The 15,333-nt window shown below is 40.1% G+C and overlaps 1 protein-coding gene across 2 annotated transcripts in view; it reads right to left on the reverse strand.

The window, feature by feature from the left end:
* Positions 1-15,333, reverse strand: part of SLC16A9 (solute carrier family 16 member 9) — a 74,015-nt gene that overhangs the window by 21,918 nt on the left and 36,764 nt on the right. Inside the window, exon 3 of one of the 2 annotated variants that reach the window (XM_061161576.1) lies at positions 3,493-3,636. The exons of the other annotated variant lie outside the window; for it this stretch is intronic. Coding sequence (XP_061017559.1) covers positions 3,493-3,636 — 144 coding nt within the window. The remainder of the gene's footprint in view (positions 1-3,492; positions 3,637-15,333) is intronic. 2 annotated transcript variants of the gene reach the window in all.

The following is a 15,333-nucleotide window of genomic DNA, read 5'->3' on the forward strand; positions in this document are numbered from 1 at the left end:
ACTTCCTGACCCAGGGATCAAAACTGAGTCTCTCGTGTTTCCAGCATTGGAGGTGGCCCTTTACCACTGGTGCCACGTGAGAAGCCCATGTACATGATATGTGGCATAACCTTCTTTCTACATTGCTCTTTGCCCAGGAGAGTAAAAGTTACCATAGTGGAGAAAGCCACGTGGAAGATCTGCAAGTCCACCACCACCAGCAGCCAGTAGAGTAAATCAAAAAGCGAGAGTGAAGTCACTTAGTCAAGTCCGACTCTTTGTGACCCATGGACTGTAGTCGGCCAGGCTCCTCTGTCCATGGGATTTTCCAGGCAAGAATACTGGACTGGGTTGCCATTTCCTTCTCCAGGGGATCTTCCTGACTCAGGGATCAAACCCCGGTCTCCTGCATTACAGGCAGACTCTTTACTGTCTGAGCCACCAGGGAATCCCAGAGTAAATCAAGAAAAGCCTCAAATCCTATCTAATGAATAGAAGATCATAGGTTCATGGAGGACAGGGGACAGGATTAGCTAGTGAAAGGTTCCAACACCATTAGCCAAATCAAAATCAGTTGTACTGGTTGATAAAGCTCTTTCCACTGCCACAGAAAATTTGAAATTTAATTATAGGGGTTAGTTAATTTTGTCTCTGTCTTTCTATATACCCTTAGATATGCTTCCAACACAATCAAATGCACATAAAATCTTGGACAACCTACACTCATATTTTTTCTTTTTAAAAATTCATTTTTATCTGTGGCAATACAAATACTATGGTGTCACCCACTTTAGATCATTTTTTTAAGTCAGTGACAGCTTTGGACATGTAGTCACAAAGGCTATACCTTAACTCTGAAATCATGTGAGATAGTAAAACCTCACGAAATTTTAAATGCTTAGTCCAAAATTTTGGAGAAAATGCCCAAATCATACCAACAACATAATGATTTAATTTTCTATGTTAAAAGGGGTTTGTCCTACAAGGAGTCATCTAATGTCCATACACAAATAGCAATATTTTTATTTTCATGATTTTAGAAAAGAATTCAAGATGACTATTCAATGAATACTTTCAAATTTTACACCAGAGATGATCATATTTGCATGTACCAGTTTAAACTGTAATAAACACTATAGTGAATAGGTAATATAAAATATCACACATATAACCTGTTCTCAAAGAACTAACTAAGTAACCTGCTTATTTAGATTATGATCTGAGTAGAATTTGAGTATTTGGAGTTAAATTCAAAGTAAACTTTAAGAGTTCTAAAAGCATTAAAAACAATTACAAACACGTAAAAAAGGTCAGGACCTGATGTCACACTGAATGGATTTAACCCCAAGTCTCCCAGATTTGCAGCTCTGGTTAGTAATCTCACTTCACTGAGCTTCACTTTCCCTCTCTGTAAAACGTGGTCACATGAAGACTGAATGAGACCATATAAAGCACAGAGGTTAGGGTACAGTTGTTGGTGGTGGTGTTAGTCACTAAGTCATGTCTGACTCTCTGTGACCCCATGGAGCCTGCTAGGTTCCGCTGTTCATGGGATTTCCCAGGCAAGAATACTGGAGTGGGTTGCCATGTCCTTCTCCAGGGCATCTTCCTGACCCAGGGATCAAACCCTATCTCCTGTTTGGCAGGCAGATTCTTTGCCACTGAGTCACCAGGGAAGCATATAAGGCACAGAGCTGAACACACAGTATGAACTCAAATATTGGAGGTTATTATTTCCATCATTTATTATTAGGGAAATATTCCTATGTGAAAAAGAAGAATATTGGTTGTCAACAAAATTAGGTTCTTCCAGGTTTGATCCAAACCAGCCATTTTGCTGGAATTTGTCCCTGAAATCTTTAAACACTAAAATCCTTAGCTACAGCCCGTGTCTGGGTCATGCCCAGCCCAGCTGCGCTCTTTGCTTTGTTGCCACATGTAGTGATGAGATCTTCCCCCTGTTCCAGTCTATTCCCTTGCAGCCTCTCCTCCTATTAACTAGCTGTGTCAGCACTGGCAGGCACATCTTCCTCCACCCAAATACACTGTGTTCTAAGGATTTTGGCACCACTTCTGAACCAATGTCACATAGACGGTACTACAGAACTCTTGTCTAGAAAATAGGCTCTTAACATACATTTATCAAATGTGTTATAACTTTTCTGACAGTAAAGCAAAAACATGTTAATCAGGAATAACCCATTCTTTACATCAAATGTTTGAGGTTGTTTAACCTTTTATTGGAATTCCTTTTGGAAAATGTCAATCTTCCTATAGATGTATAACTTATGTTCCTCTGATTATAACTCAAATCATTTCTTAACCATTTCATTACCTAAACAAATATTCAATTACATTTTACTAGATAATAATATTTTTACAATCTAAAATATAATATTTAAAGAATTCCCTGGTGGTCCAGTGGTTGGGACTCTTCACATTTCACTGGTGAGAACCCAGGTTCCATCCCTGGTCAGGAGACTAAGAACCTGCAGGCTGTGTGGCATGGCCAAAATTAAGAAATAAATGAATAATAAAATATTTCTATGTGACTAATACACATTTCTATTTGTTCAAACTGAATATGAAAAACTAGAACAACTTCTGCCTACACTGTATTTCAACTGTGATTCCCCTCCAATTTATATAACACTGGTGTATTGTTTTTAAAAAATCTAATAGCTGAACATTTGGATTTACAGAGATGATACATTTGAAAGTGACTATCTGGTTTACAAAATACATTTTTAATATTTAGAAGGAAAAATAAGTCTTTCAGACATTCAGAAGAAACTTTGAAAGCTGGTGTTTTTAAAAAAATTCCCTGCCAACAGCTCCTTGGAATCATAAGCCTGGCGATGTTCAACACAGAATACAACAAGTACAATACATCACAAAAGTATTCCCCCCAAAACTGTCAGTGTTCTCAGGCCCTGAGTCCTGTACCCTTTCCTCTCCTATAACGAAGATCATCATTAACCACTCAGTTTTGTCTGCTCATACCTTATCTTTCACAAAAACAATCATTATTATGATGTGCTTTAAAATCTACTCTTTACTTCTGCTATGACCTTGTGATTGAGGCCCTGGTGACAGCTACTGCGGAACAGCAGGATGTTGCGAACACAAACGGTTCAACACAGCCCTGTTCAACCAACCGATATGAAAGGGACCACTTCCTACATCAGTGAAAAGTGGCAGGTGTCAGTGACATCGAAGTTTCACCCTTCCCTCTCTCTCTTCCTTTGTTGTGCTAAAGAGACAAGTGCTAAAATTAAAAAAACCCTTCCCATGCCTTGCAAAAAACATAATGTGCACTGTTAAAACACAAGTATCCCTTGACATACTGTAATTCACTGGGTGGGCATTTCATTAAAGCAACAATTTTTGGTGAAGTGGTGGTTGAAAGTGAATTATTCCTGAGCATTTTCACTCCTTACATTAACGTCATTCATTAAAACGACATTTAACTCTCAAAGCTTAGAAAAGCATCATAGTGACCAGATTTCTTACCTACAACAATGCCATAGGAAAAAAACAGAAAGTAGATATTGGGGGCAAAACTGCTCAACATCAGGCCTCCTGCCACCAGGAAGCCACTGAAGATTGTCACGGCTCTCGCTCCAAAAGATGAGACACACACGCTGCAGACAGGACCTAAAATCATAAATGAAACCTTCACTTATTTAACAGCAACCTCCTCTCCACAATCCTATTATCCACCCCATGGGAAGTTTAAAATGATTCTTTCCATCATAAAACAACAAAATAACAATGAGCCACTGCATACTCACTATGGGTTGGACACCCTGCTACTTCACATAAACAATCTCACTTCACTACATTCCTGGGAGCTAGGTGTTTTTGTTATCCTCATTTTTTTTTTTTTTATAAGGAAATTAAACTTGCAGAAGAGTAAGGTCACATAGTTAAGAAATTGGGGTTCTGGAGTCAGATTTTATTAAATTCTCAATATGGGTAACAGCAGCAGCCACAGAGTAGCAATAAAGAAATAAAAATCCAGACTGTCTAACTCTTTGAGTCCACCAGCTTTTTTTTTTTTTTTTGTAGCATGCCATATGGCATGTGAGATCTTAGTTCCCTGTCCAGGGATCCAACCTGCACCCCCTCATTGGGAGCACAGTCTTAACCACTGGACCACCAAGGAAGTCCCTTGAGCCCACCATCTTAACCATCACACTCTTCTGAGGATTTTGGTCTCCTAGACAGGCCATACATCTTTTCTATCCAAAGCTCCTATCCAGCGCAAGACCAGTCATATAATTGATGACAAAAATAAACTTGATGATTGATTCAATGCAATCAATAGCAACCCTCTAGAGAGAGGAAGTGAGGAGTGGGGTTACTCCCTTCCTAGAGAATATTCTGGCAGGGGTTTGGGGTGGGGGGGTGGCAATGCTTCGAGCCTACTCACCCAGGCATGAGTTTGTCAGTACCATGTCCTACCTAATACATGCAACCTGGAATTTGGGGGAGGCAGTGCACTGTTCACTGACAGGCAAGGGGACCATCACTTGGACCAATCCTATGCAGAGGTGGGCAATTGCTCATGTACTAAGATTTAAGTGATAGTGAAATCTGTTCTCACTAATGCCGTACCTTCAAAGCATCTACAACTATGGAGCTTAGCATTATTAGAAATAAAAGGACATGAAGGGTTATTTATAGCTCAATAGTCTCCTTTACAGTCTAGGAAATGGAAGCCCAGAAGGGTTGTCCACGGCCATGGTTCGAAGGAAGAGTCCAATATTGGATAGCAAAGAGAAACACCTTAACTGAATTCACAACAACCTTTCAAGGTACAATCTATTATTCCCAATTTTTTTTTTCTTTTTTTTTTTTTTTTGGTCTTGTTTATCTCACAAGACCTCCAAAAATTATGTAGAACTCTCCCGTAGCCCTCCTCAGGGCTGGAGGCAGGGGGGGGTCCCTAACTCTTATTCCCAATTTTTAAAACACATACTCATCAGGATGGCTAAATATAAACAACAGTAAGTATTAGCACAAATGTAGAGTAATCACAGCTCCCATAGTGCTGACATGATCTGAAGCGGAACACAGCTCCGTACAACTCAGAAGTTCTACTTCCGGGTATGTGAGTGTGCGTGCTAAGCCACTTCAGTCATGTCTGACTCTGTGACCCCATGGACTGCAGCCCACCAGGATTCTCTGTCCATGGAATTCTCCCGGCAAGAATACCGGAGTGGGTTGCCATGTCTTCCTCCAGAGGATCTTCCCGACCCACGGATGGAACCCATGTGTATAGTTTCCTGCCTTGGCAGGCAAGTTCTTTACCACTAGCGCCACCTACCTACACCCAAACTCATAAACAAAGTGGTTTGGCAAAAAATGGTTATAGCAAAACTAGTCATAGTAGCCAGTGCCTACAAATACAGATGTTCTTCAGCAGTAGAAGGTATGAGTAGATTCAAACAATGGACTACAACAAAGCCATGAGAACGAACGATCTACAGCTATACACAGCAATGCAGGTGTAATCTCACAAATGAATGTGGAGTGGAAGACCCAATATGAGAAAAGAACACGTTGTGCAATTTCAATTATTCTCAGTACTTTCTAAGATTTTTTTTTTGATGTGGATAATTTTTTAAGTCTTTATTGAATTTGTTACAATATTGTTCTGCTTTACGTTTTTTGGTTTTTTTGGCCACAAGGCACATAGGATCTTAGCTCCCTAACCAGGGATCGAATCTGCACTCGCTACATTAGAAGGCAAAGTCTTAACCACTGGATCTGCCAGGGCAGTCCCAGTACTTAGTCCTTCTCAGTACAAAAAGAGGCAAAACTAATCTAGTCAGAAGTCAGGACAGCAGCTGTCTTTGGTAGGGATTAGGGAGCTGTATCCAGAAGGGAACGCAGCCCAACTTCTAGGTGTTCTAACGTCCTGTTTCTGGATGTGAATGTGCTTATTACATGAGTGTGTCTGGTTTGTAAAAAAAAAAAAAAAAAAAAAAATCACAGCTATACTCTCATGACATGTACACTTTTCTGTACATATCTTAAAAGTTTTTAAGAAAACGTAAATGGAGATGTGGTGTCATCCATCCACAGTCTCATAAGTGGTGGACCCAGGATCTTATGATCCCAGGCCCATGCTTACCAATACCAGGCCCATTCTTACTCAACACGTTATTAACTGGAGACTTACATATTGTGTATTATGGCCACAGGGATTAGTTTCTGCAAAAATCCCCCAATCAACAATGTGCTAAGCACATATTTAAGACCAGGTTATGATCACTGAGATACTACCAGCTTTCAAAGCCTACAGACATATCCCACATTCCTCCCTGGTCATTTCAGGCACTCTTCTGTGAACCAGTAGAGAGAAGAAAACTGATATATTTACATGACAGAGGAGAATATTATACACCAGTGTTTTAGGAGGAAAAGCCATTTGGAAGACCATACTTTTTATCTGACAGTTGAGCTATTGAGCTATGTGTATACCCAAAAAGAAACACTTAGATACTTCAAAACTAGAAACGATTTTAAGAGTCAAATTTTATAAATGGTTGCCTGACATCATAAAGTCATCACCCTTTTCTGCTGTTTACCAATTGTACTGACATTGAGAGTCAGTGTTTACAAATTCAACAGTCACATGGAATTGAAACAGAGATTGTATCTGGCATACTTGAAAAGTTTCAAGTTTCACCCTCAAAGTAGGTCTTTAAATTTATGCTCCTTAATGCATGTGAATTCTACAAGGAAACCCAGAGTTTGGGAAGCTGGGAGTGGGATGAAGGGTAATAAATTTCATAGCATGTACAGTCACTCAAAATCACTACTTTATAAAATATGTAATATTATTATCAATTTTGTGATAAATTATTTTATCATGCTGTCTACTACATGATTCTTTGAAAAAACTTAAGCTTAAGGAAGAAGCAAGCAGAGATTCTCTAACAAATGAAAACAGCAAGTTGAAACTGTTTTTAAAGAAATTCTCATCTCATACCTGACTGACTTTATCAAAAAGATAACAAATAAGTGCTGGCTACAATGTGTAGAAAAGGGAACCCTCAGACAGGACTGAGCGACTTCACTTTCATGCATTGGAGAAGGAAATGGCAACCCACTCCAGTGTTCTTGCCTGGAGAATCCCAGGGACGGGGGAGCCTGGTGGGCTGCTGTCTATGGGGATGCATAAAGTTGGACTCGACTGAAGCAACTTGGCAGCAGCAGCAGCATGCACTGTTGGTGAGAATGTAAACTGGTGTAGCCACAATGGAAAACAATACGGAGATTCCTCAAAAATTTAAAAATAGAACTACCATAATATCCAGCAATTCCATTCCTAGGTCGTTATTCAAAGAAAACAAAAACACTAATTTGAAAAGATATATGCATCTCCATGTTAAGTGCAGCATTATACAATAGCCAAGATATGAAACCAACTTAAGTGCTCATCAACAGATAAATGGATGCGGTGTGTGTGTGTGTGTGTGTGTGTGTGTACACACACACAAAATAGAATATTATTCAGTCATCAAAAAGAATGAAATCTTGCTATTTGTGACTGTATGGATGGACCTAGAGAGTATTACACTAAGTGAAATAAGTCAGACAGAGAAAGACAAATACTGTATGATTTCACTTATATGTGTAATCTAAAAAAGTAAAATGAACAAACATATCGAAACAGAAACAGTCATAGATTACCGAGAACAAACTGGTGGTTGCCAGAGGGGAGTGGTGTAGGGGGAGAGAAAGATCAGGGAAATTAAGAGGTGCAAACTTCCAGTTACAAAATAAATGAGTCACAGGTATGAAATGTAGGGCATGGGGAATATAGTCAATAATTGTGTAGTATCTTAGTATGGTACCATAGTACGCTTATCATAGTGATCATTTAAAAACATGTGCTGTGCTGTGCTTGTTCTCAGTCGCTCAGTTGTGTCCTACTCTTTGCAACCTCATACATTGTAGCCCACCAGGCTCCTCTGTCCATGGGGATTCTCCAGGCAAGAATACTGGAGTGGGTTGCCATGCCCTCCTCCAGGGGATCGCGCCAACCCAGGGATCAAACCCAGGTCTCCTGCATTGCAGGCGGATTCTTTACCGTCTGAGCCACCAGGGAAGCTCACTTAAAAACACATAGAAATATCAAATCACTATGTCATGTATTAGAACTAACATGGTGCTGTTAGTCAGTTAGTCAGTTAGACTTCAAAAACAAACAAGCCAACAAAAAAGCTCATAGGAAAAGAAATCAAGTATGTGGTTACAGAGGTAGAGGGCAGAGAGAGGGAGAACTGGAGGACAGTGGTCAAAAGGGCCAAACTTCCAGTTACAAGACAAATAAGCACTAGGGACGAAATGTACAACATGATAAATATAATTAACACGGTTGTATTTATATATGAAAGTTGTTAAGACAGTAAATCCTCACAGTTCTCATCGCAAGGAAAAATTTTTTTCCTACTTCTTTAAAGCTGTTCATATATAAAATGTTGGATGTTCACTAAACTAAAACATAATGATAGGGGAAAAAATGTTTTCTATCTCTTTAATGCTGTGCATATATGAAATGATGGATGTTCACTAAACTTACTGTGGTAATCGTTTCATGATAAATGTAAGTTAAATCATTATGCTATATACCTTAAACTTATACAGCACTTTAAGTCAATGGAATAATAATAATGAATAAAACTAGAAGAAAAAAAATTCTCTACTTTCACACCATCAACTGCTGCTAACTGAAATGAAAAAAAATCTTGATGTCAGAGGTTAAGGACAAAGAATTTTAGAGCTGAAAGAGGCCTTGGAAAGGGTCCAAAGGTAAAACAATGAAACTGGAGCTTAGAGGGATCGCGTGATTTGACCAAGGATCCATAGCTAATCAATGACAGAGCTAAGGCCAAAGTCAGCCCAACAGTCTTCCCAACTGAGAAGTGTTTCCATTGGCACCTTAATGTTTCTCTAGAAATATGTTTAAAAAACACCTACATACTTTTGTAGTATCTCACAGTTTAAGTAGCTTAATGAATTTATGGAAGATGAAAACATGACATTTATGCTCATTTTGGTGCTTAAAGGTTTAGAATAAATTATTTTATTCTCATCCTCAGAACCAGGGTATTTCTAGACTTGATTTACATAGCTTTAAACCACAACAGCCCCAGGTTTCATCAATAACAATTAGGGCAAAGTACAACTGGAAGTGACCAGTAAGTCACATCCACAAAACCTGACACATTTATGTGTTCAGCTCTTTACAGTAACAGGCAAGTTCTACAAGATGATAAACCATAGATTACTCCTCAGCATTGGACTAGTTTCTATTCAAGAGACTAAATAAATCAAACGACTGTTCTCAGGGGAGATTGATGAGGCTTCAGGTGTTTTACTTTGCAGAAGGAATCTTTGGAACAAAAGTCAGTTAACTTGTAATGTGAAATGGTGACTCCACTGCTTGGGAATCTGTAAAATTTTAGAAAAGAGGGAGGAGCATCATCACTGGGATGCCGACCTTTTTACTTTGACAAATAAAAACAATTTTTAAATGTAATAACCATCTATTTTCATTGCCTCATCATTAAAGCAGAAGAAGAAATATTTTAATAAGGAAATAGTGAGAAGGATATAATTTCAGAGTAAAATGGAAGCCAGTACGATAGTGGGAAACACACACACATACTATATATCACTGTCTTCATATGCCTTTTGTCTTTTGTGAAAAGTTTTCTTTTTTCTTTTATTGGTTTTGTTTTTCTTCTTTGGCCACACCGTGCAGCATATGGGATCTTAGTTCCCCTACCAAGGATCAAACCCATGCCTCTTGCATTGGAAGCTGAGAGTCTTACCACTGGACCACTATGGAAGACCCCATGAAAAGCTTTCTTGAACTCATAGTTTTATGTGTATTGGGGTTTAGAAGCCATTATTACTATTACTACCTTCTGTTTGGGTAATTAATCTTGATTGATTAGATGAACTGAAAATGCTCAGTAGCAGGGCTGGCAGTCAGCACAGAATGGTTTGAGGGTAGCATGTGACAGGTGGGGCAGTAAGTGGTATGCATGTATGCATGCCCAGTTGTTTAGTCATGTCTGACTCTTTGCAACCCCATGGACTGTAGCCCACCAGGCTCCTCTGTCCATGGGTTTCTCCAAGCAAGAATACTGGAGTGGGTTGCCATGCCCTGCTTGGTAAGAGGTAGGCAGGATCCTAAAAGATATTCCACTCTCCTTCATAGTGGTCTGGCAACATCTTTGGCACAATGCTGACACTTTCCCTCTAAAAAGGTAAGAATTTGCTGTATGACAGAGGGAGCTCAAAACCAGGGCTCTGTGACTACCTAGAGGGGTGGCAGGTGGGAGAAAGGTTCAAAAGGAAGGGGACATATGTATGCCTATGGTTGATTCATGTTGATGTATGGCAGAAACCAACACAATATTGTAAAGCAATTATCCTCTAATTAAAAATAAATAAATTTTTCAAAAGAGGTAAGAACTTACATATTAGGGAGTAGCCCTATAAACCAAAGTGAGCAATGAAGAATGAAAGGAGGATACAGATGAGTTCTAAGAGAGCTGTGCTGTGCTGTGCTTAGTCACTCAGTCATGTCCAACTCTTTGTGACCCCGTGGACTGTAGCCTGCCAGGCTCTTCTGTCCATGGGATTCTCTAGGCAAGAATACTGGAGTGGGCTGCCATGCCCTCCTCCAGGGGATCTTCCCAACCCAGGAATCAAAACCAGATCTGCATTGTGAGCAGATTCTTTACCATCTAAGCCACCAGGGAAGCCCTACAACCTCTTAAATACAAAATGAAACAAAAATATAAAACCATTTGTTCATAGCCATCTGCAAATCAGACTGATTGATATTATTCACAGTCAATGAGGGAAATGAAAATGAAAACTCCAGTGGGAAAAGTGTTTTGTTATGATCAAGGGTGAATTAGAAAATGAGAAGGATAAGTTGTTTTAAGGAAGTCAGAATGAACTACTAGTAAGGGATTAAATTGTTTCCTTCAGCCCTTCAGGGTGATGTGGGAAGAAACAGTGTTAAATTTTTGCTGGTGGTTGAGATTAGCAAGGAGGAAGAATACACCGATTAAAAATTTAAAATTTGCTATGAATAGTAACATAAATTTAAGTCTGCATTAAGCAAACATAAAAGTAAACATTTGACCATTACCATTCCCCCACTATTTACCAAGCATCTGTTAGAGAAGCACTGCTGCAAAACAGAAAAATAAGAAGCCACACATGGAATGTTAAAGTTTCTAGTAGCTCCATGAGAAAAAGAAAAAGAGGTAAAATTGATGTCAATAATATATTTTACCTAACTGATTATATCAAAAACATTATCACTTCAACATTTCAATATCATTAGAGATATTTTACACACCTTTCTTTTGTACTAAGTTTTTGAAATCCAGTATGTATTTGTGACACTTACATCACATCTCATCTTGAAATATCCACATTTTAAGTACCCAACAGCCACATACAGCTAGTTACTGCTCTGGACGACATAGCCCTGGTGTGTGGTATCAAGGCACCATGGTAGAAAAGGACACAGGGAAGAACACACACAGTTTCCAAGCTAGGCCAAAAGGCAAAACAAACAAAGGTCCAAACCTAAGGCCATAGGTGATTAAGTCCCAAAAGAAAGGTTCAGATCATGTGTTTGAGAATTTCAGAAAAGGGAGATCACCATGGGCCAACGAACTGAGCCTTTAACTGCGCTGTGAAGTGTGGTTGTACTGACAACCAGAATGAAAAACATTCTCAATGGAGGCAACAGAACCATAATGCCGTTTTCCAGTTTATAAATTTTGTAAGAAAGCTTTGGGAAAGAAATTATCTCCTTTGAAAAATATATCAACTTCCATGCACTTCTCTCTCCCAAAAAGATTCAGAGAGTCCCCAGAGTGGTAGGATGGCCTGGCCTGCTGCAGGGAATAGAAACATCTCACTCTATTCATATTAGAGTGAGAAATAAATTATAGGGACTTCCCTGGTGGTCCAGTGGTTAAGGCTCTGTGCTTCCAATGCAGGGGGTGCAGGTGTGATCCCTGGTTGGAGAGCGAAGATCCCCAGGCCTCCAGGCTAAAAATCCAGAGCATAAATAACAGAAGCAATATTATTCTTGCTTCAACAAACAACAGAAACAAATTCAATAAGACTTTTTAAATGATCCACATCAAAAAAAATCTTTAGAAAAAGAATGAAATTATAGCAGGTTGAAATTTGATGTGTGTGTGTGTGTGTGTGTGTGTGTATATATATGGGGCTTCCTTGGTGGCACAGCAATGAAGAATCTGCCTACTATGTAGGAGATGTGGATTCAATTCCTAGGTTGGGAAGATCCCCTGGAGGAGGGCATGGCAATCCACTCCAGTATTCTTGCCAGGAAAATACCATGGACAAAGGATCCTGGCAGGCTACAGTCCATGGGGTCGCAAGGAGTGGAACATGACTAAAGCAACTGAGCACACACATTTTGTGTGTGTGTGTGTACAAAGAAATTACAACCAGGCTGTGTGCTCACAGTGCTGTAAATGTTCCCTAACAGAGTAGACCGATTTGGTTCAGGACTCCCATCCCTCCACTTACAATGCAGGGAGCCCAACAATGCAGGTTCCTCATTCCTCACTCTTGCTGAGACCAGAAATTTTAAGTTTATCTTCCCGAGGAAGAGAAAGGCACTATGGAGCCACACCCACTCAAATCCTTGCTCTCAAGTATACTGATCACCTTTGCATGTGGGTTGGTTTGGCATATTATGCACATTTGCTTTTTTCAAGTCAGCAAAACCTACATGATTCACACCAATCAACTGCAGACCCGCCGAGCACACTGGGAACGGGCCAGTGTAACAGGAGGCAGAAATTCAGCCCCACACAAAGGAGTCTACAGTACTTGAGGGTAAAATTGTATGGATCCACTCAAACTCAGCTCTGCCAACGCTTGCAACTCAGGCAGCAAATCTGTTGGCTATACTGACTCATTATATTAACCCAGGCATAGATGTACTAATTCCTTAGCAATTTGAAGACCTTTAAAGGAATTAAGGACAAAAAATGAGAGGGAAGGGACTATTCAATCTATTCGGAGTACAAAACTGCAGAACAAAAGATCTCTCAGCATCTCTGTTGTTGGAAAAATGGCTCCACCCTTCTCCTTGAATTTGAAGAATTACATCTAACCAAAGAGTGCTTTCTCTCAATTTAATAAAAGACTGAATAATATTCCACTGTATATACATAGAGCAGATATTAACACAATATTGTAACACAAATATACTCCAATAAAAATGAATAAAGGGGCTTCCTCCCCAGTGGTACAGTGGATAAGAATTAGCATGCCAATGCAGTGGACACAGTTGTTGATCCCTGGTCCGGGAACATTCCACTCACGGAGCAGCAACTAAGTCCATGTGCCACAACTACTGGAGCCCTTGAGCTCTAGAGCCCACAGACCACAACTTTTGAAGCCCACACACCTAGAGCCTTTGCTCCACAGCAAGAGAAGTCACTGCAATGAGAAGCCCATGCACGGCAACTAGAGAGTAGCCCTCAATCTCCGCAACTAGAGAAAGCCTGTGTGCAGCAATGGAGATCCAGTGCAACAACAAGAAGAAAATATGTATATATAAGGCCATGATTGCCCTTTAGTTCAGTGACCTTCCATTCCTTCTGTATCCTTCAGATTCTGACCATAGAAGCTGAACCAGAAGTAGACGTATGTTAGGAGATTTATTGCAAGGAATTGGTTTATGCAATTGTGGGGCTTGGTGAGGCAAGTATGGTGTCCACAGGACAGGCATCAGTAAGGGCAGGTTAAAACTCTCTCCCACAGAATGAAGCCACAGCCCGCAGGCAGAATTTCTTCTTCTGAAAAGCTCCCTTCTGTTCATGAAGCCTTTCAACAGATTGAATCAGATCCATCTAATTTATTGAGGATAATCTCTCTGAGTTACAGTTAACTGACTATGGACTTAGAGCATATCTATAAAACACCTTCACAGCCACACCTCCATGAGTGTTTCAATAACCACAGAATGTAGCCTAGCCAAGTTGACACCAACTGTCACACCTGTTGGCTATACCTAACACAATGTTATATACCTAACACACCTGTGTCACACCTAACACACTCTCTCCTTCTTCAGCCAAATTTACTCTACCAGACCACGTCACGGGCAGTACAGACACCAGGGCTCTGCACGGACTCTGCAAGGACTGCCCTGTCCCTGCCCGTCTGCCTTGCCCAGCCCGTACAGACTGTCTTGTTCCTGCTATTCTTGGTATTTGTGGTGCCGTCTCAGAGGATCACTACCCTTTTTCCCTGTCTCTTTCCTGAGATTATAAACTACTCATAGCAGAGACAATGTCTTCTGTCTGGGCATCCCTAAGATAGAGACCAGGCTCTCTGAGTGTCTGTAATGACAATGTATAACCTAGGGAAACCAAATCCTTGAAATTCAGCTTTATTCATCCCAAAGACCATCTGGAAAAACAATCCAGATGAGAGGTCTACTTCTTAGTTTTTCTCAGTTACTCGTTTCAAAGAGAAAGAATTAAGATTACAAAGAGTGTAAAGATAAGAACTGCATGTCTTTTCACTATTCTGAGCTACTGTCCAAATCTAGGTTTCTTAAAGAAAATTGGTGTGCTTTAAATTCCATATGCTTAGGTACAATCTTTGGGCTTCCCAGGTGGTGCTAGTGGTAAAGAATATGCCTGTTAATGCAGGAGACATAAAAGACACAGGTTTGATCCTTGAGTTGGAAAGATCACCTGGAGAACGAAATGGCAACGCAGTCCAGTATTCTTGCCTGGAGAATCCCACGGACAGAGGAACCTGGCAGGCTACAGTCCTCAGGGTCGCAACAAGTCAGACACAACTGAAGCAACTTAGCACACACGCAGGTACAATCTTGATAGTTCTCCCTTCTGCCCATTGTCCTAGAAGTGTCTTCATCATTCATACTTAATGGTCCCTTTCTTTTGCAGATTCTACAGCATGGTTGGAACTGCCTGGACGAGTAATTTCATTTGTGGGGAACTGCTGTTCTCTAATTACTGGTATTTGTTGAGTACTTACCATATGCCAAGCACCATCTCTGTTTTTCTACAAAGCAATCCTATAAGGTAGGTACTTTCATTATCTCCCATTTAAAGATGAAGAAACAGACTTAACAGGTCAGAAAAAAACCCTTAGAAAGTGTACTTCATCTTGGGCAGGTCACTAAACCCTAAGGACAATCACGCCTACTTCAGTGTATTGTACCTGGGTTCGATCCCTGAGTTGGGATGATCCCCTGGAGAAGAAGAAGGCTACCCACTCCAG

The sequence above is a fragment of the Dama dama genome, chromosome 15 (assembly GCF_033118175.1).
Source record: "Dama dama isolate Ldn47 chromosome 15, ASM3311817v1, whole genome shotgun sequence".
Lineage (NCBI taxonomy): Eukaryota > Metazoa > Chordata > Mammalia > Artiodactyla > Cervidae > Dama > Dama dama.